The sequence below is a fragment of the Dendrobates tinctorius genome, unplaced genomic scaffold (genome assembly GCF_039654945.1).
Source record: "Dendrobates tinctorius isolate UK_male_01 unplaced genomic scaffold, ASM3965494v1 ptg000084l, whole genome shotgun sequence".
Taxonomy (NCBI): Eukaryota; Metazoa; Chordata; class Amphibia; order Anura; family Dendrobatidae; genus Dendrobates; species Dendrobates tinctorius.
Genome location: NW_027361752.1, coordinates 51,842,305 through 51,867,998, shown reverse-complemented (window position 1 = coordinate 51,867,998; position 25,694 = coordinate 51,842,305). Strand labels below are relative to the sequence as shown.

The 25,694-nt window shown below is 45.9% G+C and overlaps 1 protein-coding gene across 2 annotated transcripts in view; it reads left to right on the top strand.

The window, feature by feature from the left end:
- DSCAM (DS cell adhesion molecule) overlaps nucleotides 1-25,694 on the top strand; it is a 609,674-nt gene that overhangs the window by 286,064 nt on the left and 297,916 nt on the right. For both annotated transcript variants that reach the window (XM_073584700.1, XM_073584699.1), the window contains exons 6-9: nucleotides 166-441; nucleotides 7,734-8,030; nucleotides 9,528-9,803; nucleotides 11,879-12,157. In XM_073584700.1, the coding sequence (XP_073440801.1) occupies nucleotides 166-441; nucleotides 7,734-8,030; nucleotides 9,528-9,803; nucleotides 11,879-12,157 (1,128 nt within the window). The remainder of the gene's footprint in view (nucleotides 1-165; nucleotides 442-7,733; nucleotides 8,031-9,527; nucleotides 9,804-11,878; nucleotides 12,158-25,694) is intronic.

The window sequence follows — 25,694 nt, the reverse complement described above, 5'->3', positions numbered from 1 at the left end:
TATTATAGTAGCTATATTCTTGTAGATAGGAGCAGTATTATAGTAGTTATATTCTTATTCATAGATAGAAAGAGAAAATATTGGTATATTATCTTCTTTTTAGTTATTCCATTGTCTTGCACAATCTTTTAAATTTCATGATTATTTCTTCCTTCATTTTTGCAGAACCCCTTAAGGTGACAATCAGTCCACGGAAAGTGAAGACCAGCGTTGGAAGCCAAGTGACGCTATCATGTAGTGTGTCCGGTTCAGATGATCCTGACATCTCCTGGTACAGGAACGGCGACATCATCAACGCTGGGAGTAACGTCAGAATCACAGGTGTCAACCGTGAAACCCTCATCATGGACGCAATGGCAAAAAGTGACAATGGTGCTTACCAGTGCTTCGTACGTAAAAACCGGATGTCTGCCCAGGATTATGTGCTGGTAGTGCTGGAAGGTTCGTTTTTGCTATTTTTATATTTTAGGTAAAGGAAATGGCCGGATGGTCAAGGTGGTAGAGTGTATCATTGTGGCCCGGTCTAAATATCCACTTTGTTCCTCTCTTGGGACTATCTCTCTCTTGGATTTTCATTAAAATGTCATACGCTAGCTGGATGGTGTCAGGTCTCACCAAGAAGGGGATCACTTATTTTTGTATGGGGGGGCACGTTGGTTATAGAGTTTATGCCTCATTCTTGGCCTGACAATAGGTTTCGCCAGATCACCATGTGACCGTACAAGTCCAGTGCGTCCTCTCATGTTTCTACGTTTTGCCTTTTGCTGAACTGTTCCCATTTTACTGATCCTGTGTTACAGCCTCTAGAGCTGCATTCACAATTCTGCAGGTTTCAGAGGTGAAATCTCCCAGCATTCCCTTCTGGAGTTTTTTCTGCACAAGTTTTTAGCAGTGCAACTGTGAACATGCCTGCTCATTGTCTCATAAAATGAACTGGAATAATGATGAATTCATCTGTAGAGTCCGGTAAGGCTTCCTTCACACTTGCATTTTTTCACATTGCATCTTTTTTTGTCCGAGGGGAAAAAAAAAAAAACAGCATGCTTTTCTTTTTCCATAAAACGATGTACGGCCTGATGCAAACTCAATGGATCCCCTTGTAATCAGTGAGGTCTATAAAGTGACAGATCCGATTTCCGTTTTCATAGCGTAAATCAGAATGCAGGTGTGAAATGAGTCTCGCTCACAAGTGTCTTATTTCCAAGGCTGCAAGGTTACATCACACAACCAGCTCCCATGAGAAAAGCGTCATGTGCAATAATTAGAAAACAATATCGTATAATTTTGTAATGCTCAAGGTTGTAAAAGCCGAGAGGCACAATATTGCTATAATTCTTATAGATACATAAAGACAAAATAGAGACATGAGGCAGGATCTCAGAATCTTCACCAATCACCTGTGAGTCATATTATTGATCAATGGAAGGAAGCGCAGCAACTCGGCAAAGAAGTGGAGACCCTGTAACGTTACAGAGCGGGGGGCCGAGTGCTGTGTAGCAAAGAGCAGAAAAGTCACCAACAGTCTGCTGACCCCATAACTGCAAAGTCAAGACCTCCTCAGGAGAAACATTAGCACAGACACTGCCTCCCCGCCAGGAGCTTCATGGCCGAGCAGCCGCATGCAGCCGTATATCACCAAGCACAATGCCTAGCGTCGGATGAAGTGGTGTAAAGCAGCCACCACTGGACTCTGGAGGAGACGTGTTCTGTGCAGTGACTGGTCACACTTCTCTGATGGAGGAGTCTGGGTTTGGTGATTCCGGGAGGACGTTACCCCCTGACTGCATTGTGCCCCCTGTACAGATGGGGAGGAGGATAATGCTATGGGCTGTTATCAGGGGGCGGCCGCGGTCTCTTAGTTCTGGTGTCTTAAGACTTTGTGGCAATTGTATCTTCAGCTTTGTGGGAACAGTTTGGGGAAGACCCTTTCCTGTTCCCCATGACTGTGCCCAGTGCACAAGGTCCATACAGACATGGGGGGGAGAATATGAGCGGCCGCACAGAGCCCGGACCTCAGCCCCATCCAACAACTAGACCAGAGATTGTGACCCCCGACGTCCCCCCAACATCAGGGCCTGACCCCACAAATGATCTTCTGGATGAAGGAGCAAAAATTCACACAGATGCCTCCAAAAGTTTGCAGAAAATCTGTGTGTGTGTGTGTGTGTGTGTGTGTGTGTGGGGGGGGTCAGAAAAGCTCCTGGAGGGTAATGTGAAGGGGGCACATTCTTTTGTCCATATAATAGATAGGTTAATACAACCAGACAGAAGAGGACGAGTCAAGGACTTATTTTTGCTGGTAATTTAATGTTTCTAATGGGTTTTTCCTCTATTGACACTTGTGGCCCCCACTGCAGTGCAGATATTCTCCCAGGGGCCCCAGGCTGCAATACACAGCATTTATGTGAGGACAAATAAAGTCAATGATTGCAGATAGCAGCGGCGGGGACACTATTGCTGGGTTTTGTGTTTATTCGTGGATACGGCTATGTATGGGGACACTCGCCCAGCGTTGTCACTGTGTTTTTTCTGGAATTCCCCATTGTAGGGCACATGACGATTATAGATAATAACCCACAGACAGAGGCGCCAGCTGAGGCTGTGATTGTCTCTGTAATTACAGATCAGCCGCGTGTCCTTCTCGGCATCTCATCTCCATGCGATATCTAGGAATAATATGGAAACCGGAGTCATAAGCTGTAAATGATGGAACTGCAAACGATTATGTTCTGGGCCCAGATCATACAATGCAGCCATCATTGTGGAGATGGAAGGGGATCTGTGTATGGACTAGCAAATACGGTCACTGTTATAGGGGGGCGCTGTGACTGTCACTGTTATAGGGGGCACTGTGACTATCACTGTTATAGGGGGCACTGTGACTGTCAGTGTTATAGGGGGCACTGTGACTGTCAGTGTTATAGGGGGCACTGTGACTGTCAGTGTTATAGGGGGCACTGTGACTGTCAGTGTTATAGGGGGCACTGTGACTGTCAGTGTTATAGGGGGGCACTGTGACTGTCAGTGTTATAGGGGGCACTGTGACTGTCAGTGTTATAGGGGGGCGCTGTGACTGTCAGTGTTATAGGGGGCACTGTGACTGTCAGTGTTATAGGGGGCACTGTGACTGTCAGTGTTATAGGGGGGCACTGTGCTTGTCACTGTTATAAGGGGCACTGTGACTGTCACTGTTATAGGGGGCACTGTGACTGTCAGTGTTATAGGGGGCACTGTGACTGTCACTGTTATAAGGGGCACTGTGACTGTCACTGTTATAGGGGGCACTGTGACTGTCAGTGTTATAGGGGGCACTGTGACTGTCAGTGTTATAGGGGGGCACTGTGACTGTCACTGTTATAGGGGGCACTGTGACTGTCAGTGTTATAGGGGGCACTGTGACTGTCAGTGTTATAGGGGGGCACTGTGACTGTCAGTGTTATAGGGGGGCGCTGTGACTGTCAGTGTTATAGGGGGCACTGTGACTGTCAGTGTTATAGGGGGCACTGTGACTGTCAGTGTTATAGGGGGGCACTGTGACTGTCAGTGTTATAGGGGGCGCTGTGACTGTCAGTGTTATAGGGGGCACTGTGACTGTCAGTGTTATAGGGGGCACTGTGACTGTCAGTGTTATAGGGGGCACTGTGACTGTCAGTGTTATAGGGGGCACTGTGACTGTCAGTGTTATAGGGGGCACTGTGACTGTCAGTGTTATAGGGGGCACTGTGACTGTCAGTGTTATAGGGGGCACTGTGACTGTCAGTGTTATTACAGTGTTATAGGGGGGCACTGTGACGGTCAGTGTTATAGGGGGGCGCTGTGACTGTCAGTGTTATAGGGGGCACTGTGACTGTCAGTGTTATAGGGGGGCGCTGTGACTGTCAGTCTTATAGGGGGCACTGTGACTGTCAGTGTTATAGGGGGCACTGTGACTGTCAGTATTATAGGGGGGCACTGTGATTGTCACTGTTATAGGGGGTACTGTGACTGTCAGTGTTATAAGGAACACTGTGACTGTCACTGTTATAGGGGGCACTGTGACTGTCACTGTTATAAGGAACACTGTGACTGTCACTGTTATAGAGGTCACTGTGACTGTCAGTGTTATAGGGGGGCACTGTGACGGTCAGTGTTATAGGGGGGCGCTGTGACTGTCAGTGTTATAGGGGGCACTGTGACTGTCAGTGTTATAGGGGGCACTGTGACTGTCAGTGTTATAGGGGGCACTGTGACTGTCAGTGTTATAGGGGGCACTGTGACTGTCACTGTTATAGGGGGCACTGTGACTGTCAGTGTTATAGGGGGGCACTGTGATTGTCACTGTTATAGGGGGTACTGTGACTGTCACTGTTATAGGGGGGCACTGTGACTGTCAGTGTTATTACAGTGTTATAGGGGGGCACTGTGACGGTCAGTGTTATAGGGGGGCGCTGTGACTGTCAGTGTTATAGGGGGCACGGTGACTGTCAGTGTTATAGGGGGGCACTGTGACGGTCAGTGTTATAGGGGGGCGCTGTGACTGTCAGTGTTATAGGGGGCACTGTGACTGTCAGTGTTATAGGGGGCACTGTGACTGTCAGTGTTATAGGGGGCACTGTGACTGTCAGTGTTATAGGGGGCACTGTGACTGTCAGTGTTATAGGGGGCACTGTGACTGTCAGTGTTATAGGGGGGCACTGTGACTGTCAGTGTTATAGGGGGCACTGTGACTGTCAGTGTTATAGGGGGCACTGTGACTGTCAGTGTTATAGGGGGGCACTGTGATTGTCACTGTTATAGGGGGTACTGTGACTGTCACTGTTATAGGGGGTCACTGTGACTGTCAGTGTTATTACAGTGTTATAGGGGGGCACTGTGACGGTCAGTGTTATAGGGGGGCGCTGTGACTGTCAGTGTTATAGGGGGCACTGTGACTGTCAGTGTTATAGGGGGCACTGTGACTGTCAGTATTATAGGGGGGCACTGTGATTGTCACTGTTATAGGGGGCACTGTGACTGTCACTGTTATAGGGGGGCACTGTGACTGTCAGTGTTATAGGGGGCACTGTGACTGTCAGTGTTATAGGGGGCACTGTGACTGTCAGTGTTATAGGGGGGCACTGTGATTGTCACTGTTATAGGGGGTACTGTGACTGTCACTGTTATAGGGGGTCACTGTGACTGTCAGTGTTATTACAGTGTTATAGGGGGGCACTGTGACGGTCAGTGTTATAGGGGGTCACTGTGACTGTCAGTGTTATAGGGGGCACTGTGACTGTCAGTGTTATAGGGGGCACTGTGACTGTCAGTATTATAGGGGGGCACTGTGATTGTCACTGTTATAGGGGGCACTGTGACTGTCACTGTTATAGGGGGGCACTGTGACTGTCAGTGTTATTAGGGGGCACTGTGACTGTCACTGTTATAGGGGGCACTGTGACTGTCACTGTTATAGAGGTCACTGTGACTGTCACTGTTATAGGGGGCACTGTGACTGTCACTGTTATAGGGGGCACTGTGACTGTCACTGTTATAGGGGGCACTGTGACTGTCACTGTTACAGGGGGCACTGTGACTGTCAGTGTTATAGGGGGCACTGTGACTGTCACTGTTATAGGGGGCACTGTGACTGTCACTGTTATAGGGGGCACTGTGACTGTCACTGTTATAAGGGGCACTGTGACTGTCACTGTTATAGGGGGCACTGTGACTGTCAGTGTTATAGGGAGCGCTGTGACTGTCACTGTTATAGGGGGCACTGTGACTGTCAGTGTTATAGGGAGCGCTGTGACTGTCACTGTTATAGGGGGCACTGTGACTGTCAGTGTTATAGGGGGCACTGTGACTGTCACTGTTATAGGGGGCACTGTGACTGTCAGTGTTATAGGGGGCACTGTGACTGTCACTGTTATAGGGGGCACTGTGACTGTCACTGTTATAGGGAGCGCTGTGACTGTCACTGTTATAGGGGGCACTGTGACTGTCACTGTTATAGGGGGCACTGTGACTGTCAGTGTTATAGGGAGCGCTGTGACTGTCACTGTTATAGGGGGCACTGTGACTGTCAGTGTTATAGGGAGCGCTGTGACTGTCACTGTTATAGGGGGCACTGTGACTGTCACTGTTATAGGGGGCACTGTGACTGTCAGTGTTATAGGGAGCGCTGTGACTGTCACTGTTATAGGGGGCACTGTGACTGTCAGTGTTATAGGGAGCGCTGTGACTGTCACTGTTATAGGGGGCACTGTGACTGTTACTGTTATAAGGGGCACTGTGACTGTCACTGTTATAGGGGGCACTGTGACTGTCAGTGTTATAGGGAGCGCTGTGACTGTCACTGTTATAGGGGGCACTGTGACTGTCAGTGTTATAGGGAGCGCTGTGACTGTCACTGTTATAGGGGGCACTGTGACTGTTACTGTTATAAGGGGCACTGTGACTGTCACTGTTATAGGGGGCACTGTGACTGTCAGTGTTATAGGGAGCGCTGTGACTGTCACTGTTATAGGGGGCACTGTGACTGTCACTGTTATAGGGGGCACTGTGACTGTCACTGTTATAAGGAGCACTGTGACTGTCAGTGTTATAGGGGGCACTGTGACTGTCAGTGTTATAGGGGGCACTGTGACTGTCACTGTTATAGGGGGCACTGTGACTGTTACTGTTATAAGGGGCACTGTGACTGTCACTGTTATAGGGGGCACTGTGACTGTCAGTGTTATAGGGAGCGCTGTGACTGTCACTGTTATAGGGGGCACTGTGACTGTCACTGTTATAGGGGGCACTGTGACTGTCACTGTTATAAGGAGCACTGTGACTGTCAGTGTTATAGGGAGCGCTGTGACTGTCACTGTTATAGGGGGGCTCTGTGACTGTCACTGTTATAGGGGGCACTGTGACTGTCAGTGTTATAGGAGGGAGCAGTCACTTTTATAGGGGCCACTGCGGCTGTCAGTGTTATAGGGAGCGTTGTGACTGTCACTGTTATAGAGGTCACTGTGACTGTCAGTGTTATAGGAGGGAGCAGTCACTTTTATAGGGGCCACTGCGGCTGTCAGTGTTATTATGACTTTTTCTGCATGTATTCAGTCTGCACCGTCTACATTTACGATGTTTTCTCTGCCGACCTTCATTTTCTCTGTGATTTTGTTCTTGCGATTAATTAGTGGAAGTCGTATTGATTGAAGGGGAAAGGATTAATAAACGCGGCCACCTGCTAATGAAGGCTGCAGCCACTGACAATATGGAGGCTATATTTAGTCTGTATGTTCGGAGAGGAGCGATTACCGGCCTGGGCCCAGTTACCGCGGCAACCATCCCTGGTGGCTCCAAAATCCTGAAGAGTGTATTGATCACCCATAATAATGTAGAGAAAGGGAGAGTTGGGGGGATCTCACAGGCTGCCAGCGGGGGGCACAGAAAAAGTAAACATGTACAGTAATGTAATGTAAAGTAAACAGTGGGCACAGGAGGACCCCGAGGGCGAGGATCCGTAGGGCATGAGCTGCACAAACATCATCCCCCAACCCAGCGCCTATACCCCATGTATATGGAGCTGCTGATGAAGTCACTCTCCACCCGCCCATGAGTTAGCTGCCTATTATGTCCGTGCAGTCTGTATCGTTCACCTGTTGTGGTGATTGGTGGTGATCTCTGACGTCCGACCCCCCTGGATCTTAGTTGTTGTCATCTATTCTGTTTGTTTACAGAAAATAAATGCGTTTTTTTTTCTTACTATTATTTCTGTTCTTGTTTAGATGGAACCCCAAAAATCAACTCTGCTTTTAGTGAAAAAGTGGTGAGCGCCGGAGAACCCGTGTCCTTGTTGTGTAATGTGAAAGGCACCCCGCTACCAACAATCACCTGGACGCTGGACGACGAGCCCATCAGCAAAAACGGAAACCACCGGATCAGCCAGATCATCACTTCTGACGGCAATGTTGTCAGCTACCTAAACATCACCAACACAGGGGTGCGGGACGGGGGAGTCTATCGCTGCACGGCCAATAATTCTGCCGGAGTCGTCCTGTACCAGGCTCGAATAAACGTAAGAGGTGCTTGTCAAATCAGCTCTTTAAAAAAAATAAATAATTAATTAATAATAATAAAATGAATATGTGATATGTTCTTGCAGACCTGCTTTCACAATTCTGCTGGTTGCACTTTGGAAACAGTCAGCAGTTGAGCTCCATTCTGCTGTCAGACATGTGACCTGAGGTCCCACAATGCACTGCTTTCTGGAAACCAGCAGAATTCTGAATCATGTAACTGAAGAAATGTAAAATTTTGTATTTAGACTTTTTTTTTCTCTTTTTCTTTCCTTTGTTTTGTGTCCAATGCTATGGTAGCATTTGTTTCAGGTACTTGAGAACATGGCTTTAATTTTATTTTTTTGCATAACTTATTCAGTGGTTTCATGTATTGGTGGTATGTCCAATTGTTAGGACTACTGCAGGACTACCATGTATGACTACAGGTTCCATGCAGACCTATGTTTCTCCATGGTAACAGACTACAAACACTATGTAGTCATATCCTGAAGTGTTCTGATCTGAAACCTTGCGGCCACCGCACTGAGAGCTCCGCCGGGATGAAATGAACTTTATTCCTACTGGCAGCCTCGAGCTTTCAGTCATATAGGTGTGACATCAGTTATCGCTCAGTACATAGTGAGCAGCGGCTGTACACACACACACCCAGCACGGACTGAGAGCCGACTCTGCTTTCATGCACTGTAGAGCCGGCTCTCAGTCAGTGCTGCTCACTATGCACTGAGCGGTAACTGATGCCGTGCCGGCCACACCCCTGTGACTGAAAGCCAGAGGCTGCCTGGAGGAATAAAATTCATATCCTCCCAGCAGAGCTCTCACTGTGGCAGCCCCATGGCTTCACAAAGCTTTCAACCTTCAGGTCAATAGCAGTTTTTCACTTGACAGGTTACCTTTAAGGAAGTGAGAAGTAGAGAATGTGTCTGCAGGATCTGACTACACAGGGTTTGCTTGTAGTCTGTTACCATGGAGACACATGGATTTCAATAGAAGTTTATGCACTCAAATACATTTATAATAAATATAATAATAATGTGTTTCCATAGTAACAGGCCACAAACAATCCCATGCTCCAGTCCCACTCCTTTTTCTCCCTCAAATGCCACTTGCTTACTTGTATTTACTGCATGAGTGAGAACTAATGAGGGCATTTGCAGGTTCTGACTACAAAGGGCTTCTCTGTAGTCTGTTACCATGGACTCATGTAGGTCTGTAGATGAAACCAGCGAATCATTACGAGAGATTAATAATAAGAAAATCAATCATTTTTTGTTTACAGTTCAAAACAAGACCTATGCGTCTCCATGGGGGCAGACTAATGGCTTAGTAGCTGTGTACACAAAAAAAGTAAAAGATTGCAGAGTTGTGGTTTTTTTTTTTTTTTTTTTCATTAATTTTTTAATGAAAATCACTTTTAACTTTAGTCTCAGTTACGAAAGCTCAATATTACATTTGTGCTGCTGTATTCTAGAATCATATAGTGCTCCCCTATGGTCTTTTTAGGACCGGCAAGCATTCGACCAATGAAAAACATCACAGCAATAGCTGGAAGGGACACCTACATTCACTGCCGTGTGATCGGGTACCCCTACTACTCCATAAAGTGGTACAAGAACTCCAACCTCCTCCCATTCAACCACCGTCAGGTCGCTTTTGAGAACAATGGGACCTTAAAGCTCTCGGACGTTCAGAAGGACGTGGATGAAGGGGAATACACGTGTAACGTTCTCGTCCAGCCGCAGCTCTCCACCAGTCAGAGCGTCCATGTCACTGTGAAAGGTAATACAATTTGGGGGTGGGGGGCATTTTTTTTCTTTACCGAATTAAATAATTTTTTTCTGTATGCAGTTTAAGAAATGAATAATTCCCACTTTGGGAGCAGTATTGAGTTCTGTGGGTACCTAGTGGTGGCTGCAGGTCCATGAATGATTTCATTTAAAGAGAACCTTTCATTTGCTATAAATATGATTTTTTTTTTTTTTTACCTGATCCGTCAACAGCAGCTTGTTGACACTACCAAAGTTGCAACAGGATACTCTTTCAATACAGAATTGAAAACAAACGCAATGGGAAAAACTAGAAAAACGAGAAAAACCTGGTAGATGCAGTTCATGGGCGATTTGTTCTCTTTTTTTCATCTTGAAGAAGGTCATCCGTGATTCAGGTTACTAAATTCATCATGGTGCTATTGATTCAATTCACTGGGAACATGTCTTGCACGTGAAATGTTGGCGATGGCCCAAACACAATTGTCATATGTCAGTAAGAAACAAAAAGTCATGGTCAGTAAAATTGCACACAATGCCCCCCGTCGTAGTTTATACTGCTGCTTTGGAATCTGGTGAAAAGGGTTCATTTCAGGGTATGACATGTATTTTATTTGTCCTTGACACTAGAGTGACTTTTTTTTTTTTTGCGATAAGGAATACATTCATTTTATGAGATTCAGGCTGGAATTAAACACAATTGCAGCCGCCGCTGATAGTCAGGCCTCAATTAACAGATTTGTTCTGAAAGATGCAATTATGAAGCTCGTTCTCCAGAGATCACCGCCTGCCGGGATGTTGTCTGTAGTTAAAGAGAAATTTCACCCGAAGATGAAATTCCACATAGTGCCATCTGATTCATCTGTGATGCAATAACCATACAGGAGAGGGCTGGGGGCACGGAGGAGATCTCTGGGTTTCATTTTGGGGCAACCAGGGAAGGTGTTAGTCTCCTTTCCATAATCAAAAGCTATGGGAGAAAAAGAAATTCTCTATAAGATTAAGTTAAGAAGTGGTTGAATGCAATTGCTCTACCTGAAGAGCATTTGGGGCCTTTTACTGAGAACCATAAAAAAGGGGTAAAGCGGAAAGTCAGTAGCTCATCTGAGCTTGCAAGAAATACATATGTGTTTACCACGTGGAGAGTTTTTGCTACTGGTAGTCAGAAGCATGTCAGTTATGGATGACACTTTGCCCCCATCATGGGTAAGAGATTGGTCTGTGGCTAGGATGTGAAGTCAGAACTAACCAGGAGCACTAGCGTCTCTGTATGTAAAATTTCATGGAATCATCTGCTATTACCTATGGACAATAGGCTGAAGACTGTTGGGGGCACACTTCCAAATTGCAGTGAAGGGGGTTTTCCAATTTTTGGTCCTGCGGTTTACTCTTTCTCAACTCTAGTCTACAACTATGGTGGCCGCACCTTAAATACAAACTTCCTTAAACAAATACAGACTGTAGATCACCTTAATAAGCATCAACATTTTTTTTCTCTAATTTTTTGTGCACTCCCCAGTAATTTATGGGTTGCTGTCCTTCCATTCCCATCTTCCCTTCTTTCTACATCCTGCCCTACTTTTTTGGTCTTCTTCCTTCCCGCACATTAGCAACGCTTCCCATGGCCGCCTCGTATATACTGTATATTGCCAGCTATCCTCCTCCACTCTGTACTGTTAAGTCACAAGCCACCTCCTTGATATCATCAGCATAGCAAAATGATGATCTCTTTGGATCAGGAGCTCCAACTCCCTTGTCCAGCCACCTCCGCCATGCTACCCGCCTTCAGCACACTGGTAGACAAAACAAGAAGGGGGAAGATTCAGAATGGAAGGGCATGACAACAGAGACTTCAGCACGTGTAAGGGGGCTTTACAGTGACGGGGATATTACACTGACGGGGGCTTTACAATGACTGGGGCCTTACACTGATGAGGCTTTACACTGATTCTCAGGAAAAGCTCACAGATATTGGTACCCTCTTTAAGTAAACTCCAACCCTTTCTTGCTCAAGTTAGTATTCCTGGTCATCTTGACAAAACATATCTTTGTTAGTAAGTTACCCCTCTCTCTGTTTTTCTTTCTCAGTACCTCCTTATATTCAGCCATTCGAGTCCCAAAGATTTTCCATCGGTCAAAGAGTGTTCATCCCTTGTGTGGTGGTCTCGGGGGATCTGCCCATCACTATCACGTGGCAGAAGGACGGAAGGTCGATCCCAGCGAATCTCGGAGTGACTATTGACAACATTGACTTTACAAGCTCCTTAAGGATTTCCAATTTGTCACTGATGCACAATGGGAATTATACGTGCATCGCCCGCAATGACGCAGCCGCCGTAGAACATCAAAGTCAGCTGATTGTAAGAGGTAAGAAGTGTCCACTCTCACATCCCCATGGTATAGAAGACGGATGCTGCAGCATTCCTGGAAATAAATATATACTAATATATAAGTATGTGTGTGTGTGTGTGTATGTGTGTATATATATATATATATATATATATATATATATATATATATATACTAGCTGAAGAGCCCGGCGCCGCCCAGGCATAGTAACTAGCTGTGGTTAGTTATAGCAAATTATAATTATCCTCCATCCCATAGTCCCGTGCCCATATACCCATCATACATATCCACGATCCCATAGGCCCGTGCCCATATACCCATCATACATATACTCCATCCCATAGTCGAGTGCCCATATACCCATCACACATCCTCCATTCCATAGTCCCATGCCCATATACCCATCACACATCCTCCATCCCATTGTCCGATGCCCATATAACCATCATACATATTCGCCATCCCATAGTCGAGTGCCCATATACCCATCATACATATCCTCCATCCCATAGTCCCATGCCCATATACTCATCACACATCCTCCATCCCATAGACCCGTGCCCATATACCCATCATACATATCCGCCATCCCATAGTCCTGTGCCCATATACCCATCATACACATCCTCCATCCCATAGTCCAGTGCCCATATACCCATCACACATCCTCCATCCCATAGTCAACCATGATGACATCATAATGAGGGGCTTGCAACCTATGATGACATCAGCGTCGCCATGGCAACCATTATGACATCATAATGAGGGGCGGGGCTTGATACACACACTTTTTCCCCATTATGTAGATGGGGCAAAATTGTTAATTGTTTGGTGAATTGGAACGCGCGGGGTTAAAAGTTCGCCTTACAACATAGCCTAGGGCACTCTTGGGGTCCAGACGTGTGACTGTGCCAAATTTTGTGGCTGTAGCTGCGACGGTGCGGATGCCAATCCCAGACATGCACACATACATACATACATACATACATACATATACACACACACACACTGAGCTTTATATATTAGATGACAGAAATAGGTGACTCAAGATAAGTGGTGGAACTAACATGGGGACAGATAAGGAGGTCATAGATTTTAATTGCAGTTGCCACTAGAGGGAGGTTAATATGTAAAAATCAGTTTAATACTAGCTTTATGAATCCCTATACACGTGGCTCCCTCTTGTGGTGGCTGCATGCATTCAGAATGATATAATTTAAAGAGGATGTATCATCAGGTCAAAAGTGGCCAATTTTTGCTCTTTTTTTATTCTCACTGCTCACTTGAGTGTTCCTTATTTTGTTATTTTTAAATCCGCCCTAGACTTCCAGAAATATGAGCCTTTGCTAATTTTTATGTGTGTTTTGTTTTGTTTGTTTTTTTACCAAGGAGGCGTGGCTTACAGGATCCTCAGAGGCGTGTGTAGGCTGCTCTGCATTATTACCTTGGGGCTATGCCGCCTTGGCACAGACCATGACAATGTGGGAGCAGTTAAAAGGCCCTTAGCTCAGGAACCTTATGGCGGGTTTGAAAAAAAAATCATGAAAAAAATAAGGAATACTCAGGGGAACAGCGGGAATAAAATAAGAGCAAAAACTAGACACTTTTGTCTTTGAGACCGCTCTTCTTTAATTATCCCAATTACAGGATTTATTATTGAGCTGTAGGATAGGTAATAAATAGGGATCAAATTTGTTACAAACTTCTCCAGAATTTCAAGGTCTGGCAAATCCGAATATTTCGGTGTTTGATTTCTCAGACTGCCTCCATTATGCTGAATTCTTTGGAGGGCTAGGAAGACACTTTATCATTACCTGAGCCCCAGGTGTACCCTATTTAAAGGAATTGTCTCATCTTAGTCAACCCCTTTAAGAGGAAAGCTGCTTATTTATTTATATTGAACTATACAAATGGACGATGGCCCGCAGTGGCTTTGCATATAGGAATGCAGAGATCTCCGCAGTGCAGGTGACACGTCAGGGGGTTGATGGAAGGATTAATGAGGAGAAAGAGTTTATATTCTCTCTCTTTCACACATTTCCGCAGTCGATCTGATACCTTCACATTTAGTCGTATCTGTCAGCTGCATTTTCTTCCTGAGGGTAGGCAGAGGTCATTGCTAAGCCCAAAGGAACGGGGAGCCATCATGAAAATGAGAGCAGTTGCTAAGGAACGGCCAACCTTAGCCGCCTGCCTCTCCTGCTGCAGCCGCCTCACCCTGAGATGGCTGAAGATGCCGCATTCACCTCACGTCTACATGGTTTTTCATTGTAGGCACTGCATGCTATCTACTGCTGAAATATGGCTGTCACAGTCCTGGCAGGGTGTTCTGCGGAGAATGACATGGCCATGGCGGCTACACGTTCTGTATTATGCCAAACCTACTTACAGAATACATAAGGAGTATCAAATGTCCCCTATGTACAAGAATATAACTACTGTAATACTGTTCCTATGTACAAGAATATAACCAATGTGATAAAACACTCCGGGATCGCCTTTGCTGGGGTCAAAGGTCACGTGCAGTCAGCATGAAACTCAGGCGCAGAGCGGGGATTCGTGTATAACTGACCCTGGGTCAGGTTTATTAACGGTGAAAGCAATGCAAAAGGAAATAAAACATAAAACAAATCCTTGCCTGTCCGGCACTAACTAAACAATGGACAACCTAACTACCAACTGGCGGGCTTCTCCCGTCCAGCCAAACCACAGTTGCAGTGGGCACTGCTTCCACTCACGTGTGTCTCTCACACAGACAGGCTCTCTGTGTTCCCAGGCTGAGACACTCACACAACCACCTGGCATCCTTTTATATCCACCTCCCATTATCCATTAGTAAGCAGGTGCGATACTGACCAGACTAGGCCACATAGGAAAGGAATCTGGGCGAGATATACCTGCCCTCATCCACTATTCCCACATGATTCTCACATATCCCCCCCCTCTGCTCAGACCACTCCGGTCGAGCAATGACACCCGCCAAACAGTGCACTCGGGACAGGGCATCTGCATTTCCCATCTGTACTCCTGGGCGGTGCTCCACCGTAAAAGTGTAGGCCTGCAGGGCAAGGAACCACCGGGTCACCCGGCTATTCCGTTCCTTGTTCAAGTGCATCCACTTGAGAGGGGCATGGTCAGTGATCAGCCTGAACTTTCGGCCCACCAGGTAATATTTGAGGGCCTCTAGAGCCCACTTAATGGCTAGGCACTCTTTTTCCACGACTGCATACCTTTGCTCGTGTTTATTCAGCTTCCTGCTGAGATAGAGGACTGGGTGTTCCACTCCGTCCCTCACTTGTGAGAGTACGGCCCCGATACCGGTATCAGAGGCATCCGTTTGTACCACAAACTCGCTGCGGAAGTCTGGAGTCACCAGTAAGGGCTGAGAGCAAAGTGCCCGTTTTAGGCTATGGAAGGCTTCCTCAGCCGCTAAACTCCATTTAATCATGACGGAGTCTTTCCCTTTTGTAAGATCCGTCAGGGGGGTAGCGATGGCTGCAAAACTGGGTATGAACCGGCGATAATAACCGGCGATCCCCAGGAAGGCTTGCACCTGCTTCTTGTTGACAGGTTGTGGCCAGTCCTGAACCGCCTGAATCTTTTCAACCTGGGGTTTAACAACACCCCTCCCAATTACATACCCCAAATACCGGGCTTCTTCTAGCCCGATGTGACATTTCTTGGGGTTCGCGGTTAGACCTGCCTCCCACAGGTCGTCAATCACAGCTTGTACTTTCTGGAGATGAGTCTCCCAGTCCAAGCTGTAAATGACAATGTCATCCAAATAGGCCGAAGCATACCGCCTATGTGGCCTCAAGACTCGATCCATCAGTCTCTGGAAGGTCGCCGGTGCCCCGTGCAGTCCAAACGGCATATACACATACTGAAATAAACCTTCCGGCGTAGCAAATGCTGTCTTTTCTCTGGCAGCCTCCACCAGAGGGATCTGCCAATACCCCTTTGTTAGGTCTAGGGTCGTAATATACCGGGCTTTTCCTAACCGATCTATTAACTCGTCGACCCGGGGCATGGGGTAGGCATCAAATTTTGAGACCGCATTCAGTTTCCTGAAGTCATTGCAGAACCGGATGGTGCCGTCCGGTTTAGGAATTAGCACAATCGGGCTGGACCACGCACTGTGCGATTCCTCAATGACTCCTAACTCTAACATTGCCTTCACCTCTCGGGAAACGGCTTCACGGCGCGCTTCCGGGATTCGGTAGGGCTTTACGTGAACTGTGACACCAGGTTCCATTACGATGTCATGTTTCATTAGCATAGTCTGCCCGGGTTTTTCTGAGAAAAACTTTTGGTTGTGAAGTAGAAACTGCCTGACTTCCGTCTTTTGCCGCTCCGAGAGAGTCTCTGCAACCCGTACCTCCGGTATGGTATGCGAGCAGACAGGACGGGCCAGCTCCGCTGACAAGGCAGACCGATCCTTCCAGGGCTTTATCAGATTTACATGATAAATCTGTTCAGGTTTCCGTTTACCTGCCTGGTATACTTTGTAGTTTACTTCACCAACTCTTTCCTTGATCTCAAAGGGGCCCTGCCACTTTGCCAGGAACTTACTGTCCACCGTGGGGACCAGGATCAACACCCTATCTCCGGGTGCAAACGTACGGATCTTGGCGCCCCTATCATAGATTCTTTTTTGGGCTCCTTGAGCCTGTATCATGTGTTCTTTGACGATAGGCATAACAGCCGCAATACGGTCCTGCATTTGTGTGACGTGATCTATCACCGTTTTAAACGGAGTGACCTGACCCTCCCAGGTTTCTTTTGCAACGTCTAACAGTCCGCGAGGACGTCGGGCGTACAATAACTCGAAAGGCGAGAATCCCGTGGAAGACTGGGGCACTTCCCTGATGGCAAAAAGCAAATACGGAAGTAAATAGTCCCACTTCTTCCCATCCTTGTCTATCACCTTTCTCAGCATCTGCTTCAGAGTTTTATTGAACCGTTCGACCAACCCGTCTGTTTGAGGGTGATACACGGATGTGCGTAACGGTTCGATTTGTAACAATCGGCAGAGCTCCTTCATTACCCTGGACATAAAGGGGGTCCCCTGGTCGGTGAGTATCTGTTTTGGGATACCGACCCGACTAAACACATGCACCAGTTCCTTGGCAATCGTCTTGGTGGCCGTGTTACGCAAAGGGATGGCCTCCGGGTAACGAGTGGCATAATGCAAGATGACCAGGATATGTTGGTGTCCACGTGCAGACCGTGGAAGGGGCCCAACTAAATCCATCCCAATCCTCTCAAACGGGACTTCAATAATAGGTAGGGGTACCAAAGGGCTACAGAACCGGGGCTTAGGTGCAGAGGCTTGGCAGTCAGGACAAGACTCACAATATACTCGAATATCGTGATGCATGCCTGGCCAAACAAAACAGTGTAATATCCTTTCGGTGGTTTTCTGGACTCCCAGGTGACCTCCCATCACATGTCCGTGGGCCAGGTCCAGCACCTGCCGCCGGTAGGGTTTTGGCTCGACTAATAGTTGCACCGTATCTTCCCCCTTTTTCTCTATCTGATAGAGTAAATCATTCTCCAGAACCATGTAAGGATATGCCAGCCTAGAGCCAGGTTCTACGGGTACCCCATTTATCACTTTCACATTTGTCCTAGCCTGAGAAAGGGTAGGATCCTTTATTTGCTCGCTTTGGAAGTCATCTTTCTGAACTTCTAAATCCAGCAAACGGGGAGGTGGACGGCTGTCAGCCTCCTCCTCTTCCCCGGTCTCCTCATTATCACCCGCCATGACTGAAAACGGGAACTGCAGGTCATTTCCCGCAGACTCTTCTCCAGAGTCTTCCGGGGAGACCTCTTCCAGGGGTTCGGGACTCACACGCGCCCTGGGAGAAGAATCATGTACACTATTACCCGAGGGCATCAACTGATTCTCCCACAATTGCCAGAAGTGGGGAAAATCCCAGGCCAAGGATAACATCATGCAATAACGCCGGGACGAGTCCCACTTTATGTTGCACAGACCCATAGGAAGTTGTAATGCATATGACTGTGGTGAGGTACGAACAGGTGTCTCCATGCACACACGTTACAGAGAATTTGTCTGATGGCCCAGTCGGGGCTGGCACCAGACTGGCCTTCACCAGAGTCACCACACTTCCCGAGTCTAACAATGCCGCCACATTTTTGCCATCAACAGTTAAATCACACAAGTGTTTTTCCACATCTTTTTGACCGGCATTCACACTCACTACCCGTGCCACCATAGACATGCGGTTTTTAGAGTCTGTGACGTCGCACTGCATGGGTTCAGTAGTGACCGGACAGTTCGCAGCAATATGTCCCATCTCTTGGCAGCGGAAACACCTAACGGGCCCCTTGCTTAGACCATAGTTCGTTACTGTCGGCCTCGCAGTGCGGGCAGTCCCGTTTTCCTCCCCCACTGTCTTAGGGATTTTTCCATCTCCCCTACTCCCTGGAACAGTCTTACCGGTTCCACGTGGAGATGATGAAGAACGAGGTGGGGTAACGTCGTCTCTGAGTCCTTCCGCCACGGAGTAACGTTCAACCAGATCCACCAGTTGATCTGCCGTCGTAGGATTTCCATGGCTTACCCACTTCCTCAGGGCTGGCGGTAGAGCTCTCAGGTACTTGTCCATGACGACTCTCTGGATTATCTCTGGCGCTGTCAACACCTCGGGTTGTAGCCACTTCTTCGTCACGTGGATCAGGTCGAACATCTGGGACCGCGGTGGTTTATCCGGCTGATAAGTCCATTGATGCACTCTCTGTGCACGGACAGCGGTCGTCACTCCCAGCCGGGCCAAGATCTCGGCTTTCAGTTTGTCAAAGTCCTGCGCAGCTTCAGGCTCTAAGTCATAATAAGCCTTTTGGGCCTCACCGGAAAGAAACGGGGCAATCAGGCCGGCCCATCGTGCCTTCGGCCATTTTTCTCGCACCGCCGTCCGTTCAAACGTGGTCAGGTATGCCTCGACGTCATCTTCGGTCGTCATCTTCTGCCAGTACCGACTCACGTGAATCACTCTCGACTCAGCTTCCAGGTTAACCTCCTGTAGGCTTGCCAGGCGCTGCGCCACCTGCTGGAGAAGCGAACGATCGGTAGCTGTCATGTCCACCAACTCCTTCAGCTGAGCCATCATCACCCGATTAGCTTCTTGCTGGACGGCGGTGGACTGTACCAGCGCTTTCACCACGTCCTCCATGCTCATGCTTGCAACGTGATGCCCGCGTTTTCCACCACAATGTGATAAAACACTCCGGGATCGCCTTTGCTGGGGTCAAAGGTCACGTGCAGTCTGGGCGAGATATACCTGCCCTCATCCACTATTCCCACATGATTCTCACACTACTATAATACTGCCCCTATGTACAAGAATATAACTACTATAATTCTGTCCCCTATGTACAAGAATATAACTACTGTAATACTGTTCCAATTACAAGAATATAACTACTATAATACTGCTCCTATGTACAAGAATATAACTACTATAATACTGCCCCTATGTACAAGAATATAACTACTATAATACTGCTCCTATGTACAAGAATATAACTACTGTAATACTGCTCCTATGTACAAGAATATAACTACTATAATACTGCCTCCTAGCTGTGAGGTTGTGTGTTTGTAGCTCTCCTGATGTCTGGAGCAAGCCCAGGGGGAGGCCACCCTGGGCGGGGTAACTCCCCAAGCAAGGCCCAGGCTTCCAGGCCTACACTTGGAAGTAACACCCAAGTTGTGTCTAAGGCGGATGCAAGTCCCAAAGTTGTTTCTGAGGGAAAGAAAGCTCAGAATGGAAGTAGCAGCAGCAGCAAGAAAGATGAAGCTGTGAAAGTACGTAAAGTAACGGAACAAGGAAAAGCCATGGTTGTGGGTAAGAAAGTTCCAGTTAAGCAGTCGGCCAGCCAAGGCAAGCAGAGTGAAGGACAACTAGGAGAAATCCAAAAGAAATCTACTGGTGAGAAGCTGAATGGAGGAAAGCAGCCTCCAGCTCAGGAGGTGCCATCACCATCTTCAGGTGTGCAGCTGACTCCCAGCAGACAGAGGAGAACCTCACTGGAGAGACAGACGCTCCAGGAGAACCTGCAGCAGCAGCATGTGGTGGCCAGCATGGCGAGCTCTGGGCGCACAAGGTCGCAGTCAGGTGGCAGCAGTAAAAGTGCTGTGGAGCCTGGAGCCACGAAACCAGCGGTGGTGAAAGTTAAGGAGACGTCTGGTTTCAAGCATCCAGGGACATTGCTGAAAGCAGGATCCCAGGAGGAGACGCCATGTGCACCTGAGCTTCAGGTCGCAGAGGAGATCCCAGGACTGGTCAAGAGGCTCGGTGAGTTACAGCAGCACAAAGACTTGCTGCAGAAACAGATAGACATGGGCTATAATGTAAAGGCTGCTAATCCTGGTGGGGATCACACCTTTTGTGATCAGACTCTGAATATGCTTGGCATACAGCTGGCAAAAGTGGTGACGGACATGGACTGTATCCTGGAGAAGATGGGGCCCCTGGCAGAGACTTATAGGAACCAGGAACTGTTTATGGCACACAAGCAGGACTCTGCAGGTTCCAGCTCAGACATTGTCCCAGGTGAGCCCCAGAAGCCGGTGCGGCCAGTGCTGCAGCCTGCAAGTTTTTGCTTCCAAAAGGGTCAGATACTGCAGCCGCAGCAGCCTGCGGCAGATCCCAAGCAGCAGCATGTTATGCAGATTCCAGCAGGTGTACCACAAGTCTCAGAATGCCCAGCACAGCAGCCTGCAGCAGATTCCAAGCAGCAGCATGGACTGCACTTTCCAGCAGAGGGACTACAAGTCTCAGAATGCCAAGCACAACAGTTGGGCGGTGGACATGTGCCGGTCATTACTGATGGTGCCCAGCAGGGCTCTGATGCTGGGGATAACCGCACTGTATCTGGGGGGTCGGGGGCTTGGGGGAGCACAGTATCTTTGGTGGACGCTGCACAGTCTGATAATGAAATTGATGCTGATGATAACAATGTGCATGATAATGTCTGTGATTTTCCCCCTTTAATTTCGAGCACACAAGGTGTGGCTGCCCCTCCTGCTGCAGACCTTCACCCCGTCAGTCAACCCAATGTGACCCCGCACGGTCCCCCCAGTAATGCCTGGAGTCGTGGTGCTCCGTCTTTTACCTCTGGTACCAATTATACAGGCCAGGCGTTTAAACGGAGAAACGTCGTGCGTTTCCGGCACAGAGGTGCCAAGGAGGACCTGCCAGACAGGAGGTTTGTCATCAGGGAGCTCTTGTGCCACCAGATGGGGTTTGTGCCAGTCAGCATCCTGGCAGTGATTAATCTTCCAGACAGGCAGGGCTATGATGTCAGCTTTAAGCTCATGTCTGACCTGGACAGATTCTGGTCTAGTTTCCCCAAGTTTAGAGACACGGAGGGCTGGAGTAAGTTCAGCTTTATTCCTATCTCTAAGCCAGATACCGTTACTGTTAGTGTCATCTTCTGGAATGAGTCTGTTCCCCCGCAGGACATTGTGGTGTGGCTCCGGAGGCATTGTGACCTGGTCTCTGACCTCACCAAAAGCAGAGACAGTGATGGGATCTGGACGGGAGGGTGGCGGGTTTTGGTGAAACTGCGCCAATGCAATAACATCACTGCCCATTTACCCAACTCCTTCTTTATTGGGAGGGAGAGGGGTGTGTGTTTCTATCCTGGGCAGCCTCGTAAGTGCTTTAAATGTGGCAAGGCAGGTCACCTGGCAAATACCTGTACTGTGGTGAAGTGCAGCCTGTGTGGGGAGGTCGGCCATCTAGCTGCAGACTGCCAGAACATCAGGTGCAACCTCTGTGGGAAGATCGGTCACCCTCACAGGGACTGTCCAGACGCCTGGCACAATATCTGTAAGGACTTTCCTGACGAGGACTTGGTGGCAGGGGCAGAGATTCTGGAGGAGGCAGCTTTACTGTCAGGGGAAATACTGACCAGACCAGAGGTCCACCAGGGGTCTACTCAGCTAACACCAGAGCAGCAGGGTTCAGAGAGAGAACAGGGGAGTATGGAGTTTGTACCTCAGGGGCAGCAGTCACAGGAAGGCATTACTTCAGTGCTACCATCCGTGTCTGAAGAGTATAGCAATAATCAGAAAAGGAAGAAAAAGGACAAGGCCTCCCGTAAACCTGAGGGATACGACACTGGCCAAGGAGCCGGGAAGAAATTCCACAGTTCTGCAGGTGTAATGGTCGTATCTAACAGGTTTGATGTTCTGTCCGAGTCTGACGGCGATTTTGAAGATGACCTTAAAAGAATTGACGCAGAGTGTGATAGGGACATAGAGGACTGTCCTCTGCCAAAGCGGAAGCCCTTACCTGAGGGCACTCGGGTAGAGTCTGAGATGGAGACCGGTGGTGAACAGAATAACTCTGACTCAGATCTGTGACGCTGTCAACCAGATAATGTCTGAACTCAGGGAAAATCATTAGGAGAAATTAGGAAATGTTAAGATATGGAAGGATGAGTCACTGGGTAGGAATATGATGAGCTCTGTTTGCAAAGTGTGTTTTTTTTTTTTTTTTTCCCTTCTCAAACTAGGAGTATGGACTCTAAGTTAATTTGATATGTATAACCTGGATATGTAATGAATGTATGTACAATCCTAGTGAATTCAGTTTTGCATTATTGGAGGAATGTTATTTGTATTTGTTTGGTTTTTACAATAAAAATTGCCCCTATGTACAAGAATATAACTACTATAATACTGCTCCTATATACTGTACAAGAATATAACTACTATAATACTGCTCCTATGTACAAGAATATAACTACTGTAATACTGCTCCTATGTACAAGAATATAGCTACTATAATACTGCTCCTATGTACAAGAATATAACTACTATAATACTGCCCCCTATGTACAAGAATATAGCTACTATAATACTGCCCCCTATGTACAAGAATATAACTACTATAATACTGCTCCTATGTACAAGAATATAACTACTATAATACTGCTCCTATGTACAAAAATACAACTACTATAATACTGCCCCCTATGTACAAGAATATATCTACTATAATACTGCCCCCTATGTACAAGACTATAACTACTATAATACTGCCCCTATGTACAAGATTATAACTACTATAATGCTGCTACAATAACAAGAATATAACTAATATAGTACTGCTCCTATGTACAAGAATATAACTCCTATAATACTGCCCCTATGTACAAGAATATAACTACTATAATACTGCCCCCTATGTACAAGAATATATCTACTATAATACTGCCCCCTATATACAAGACTATAACTACTATAATACTGCCCCTATGTACAAGATTATAACTACTATAATACTGCTCCTATGTACAAGAATATAACTACTATAATACTGCCCCTATGTACAAGACTATAACTACTATAATACTGCCCCCTATGTACAAGAATATAACTACTATAATACTGCCCCCTTTGTACAAGAATATAACTACTATAATACTGCCCCCTATATACAAGAATATCACTACTATAATACTGCCCCTATGTACAAGAATATCACTACTATAATACTGCCCCTATGTACAAGACTATAACTACTATAATACTGCTCCTATGTACAAGAATATAACTACTATAATACTGCCCCCTATGTACAAGAATATAACTACTATAATACTGCTCCTATGTACAAGAATATAACTACTATAATACTGCCCCTATGTACAAGAATATAACTACTATAATACTGCCCCCTATGTACAAGAATATAACTACCATAATACTGCTCCTATGTACAAGACTATAACTACTATAATACTGCTCCTGTGTACAAGAATATAACTACTATAATACTGCCCCTATATTCAAGAATATAACTACTATAATACTGCTCCTATGGACAAGAATATAACTACTATAATACTGCCCCTATATACAAGAATATAACTACTATAATACTGCCCCCTATGTACAAGAATATAACTACTATAATACTGCTCCTATGTACAAGAATATAACTACTATAATACTGCCCCTATATTCAAGAATATAACTACTATAATACTGCTCCTATGTACAAGAATATAACTACTATAATACTGCCCCTATATACAAGAATATAACTACTATAATACTGCCCCTTATGTACAAGAATATAACTAATATAATACTGCTCCTATGTACAAGAATATAACTACTATAATACTGCCCCTATATTCAAGAATATAACTACTATAATACTGCTCCTATGTACAAGAATATAACTACTATAATACTTCCCCTATATACAAGAATATAACTACTATAATACTGCTCCTATATACAAGAATATAACTACTATAATACTGCTCCCATGCACAAGAATATCACTACTATAATACTGCTCCTATGTACATGAATATAACTACTATAATGCTGCCCCCTATGTACAAGAAGATAACTACTATAATGCTGCCCCCTATGTACAAGAATATAACTACTATAATACTGCCCCCTATGTACAAGAATATAACTACTATAATACTGCTCCTATGTACAAGAATATAACTACTATAATACGGCCCCTATATTCAAGAATATAACTACTATAATACTGCTCCTATGTACAAGAATATAACTACTATAATACTGACCCCTATGTACAAGAATATAACTACTATAATACTGCCCCTATGTACAAGAATATAACTACTATAATACTGCCCCTATATTCAAGAATATAACTACTATAATACTGCCCCTATATACAAGAATATAACTACTGTAATACTGCTCCTATGTACAAGAATATAACTACTATAATACTTCCCCTATATACAAGAATATAACTACTATAATACTGCCCCTATGTACAAGAATATAACTACTATAATACTGCCCCCTATGTACAAGAATATAACTACTATAATACTGCCCCCTATGTACAAGAATATATCTACTATAATACTGTCCCTATGTACAAGAATATAACTACTATAATACTGCCCCCTATATACAAGAATATAACTACTATAATACTGCTCCTATATACAAGAATATAACTACTATAATACTGCTCCCATGCACAAGAATATAACTACTATAATACTGCTCCTATGTACAAGAATATAACTACTATAATACTTCCCCCTATGTACAAGAATATAACTACTATAATACTGCCCCTATGTACAAGAATATAACTACTATAATACTGCCCCCTATGTACAAGAATATAACTACTATAATACTGTCCCTATGTACAAGAATATAACTACTATAATACTGCCCCCTATATACAAGAATATAACTACTATAATACTGCTCCTATATACAATAATATAACTACTATAATACTGCCCCCTATGTACAAGAATATAACTACTATAATACTGTCCCTATGTACAAGAATATAACTACTATAATACTGCCCCCTATATACAAGAATATAACTACCATAATACTGCTCCTATATACAAGAATATAACTACTATAATACTGCTCCCATGCACAAGAATATAACTACTATATTACTGCTCCTATGTACAAGAATATAACTACTATAATACTGCCCCCTATGTACAAGAATATAACTACTATAATACTGCTCCT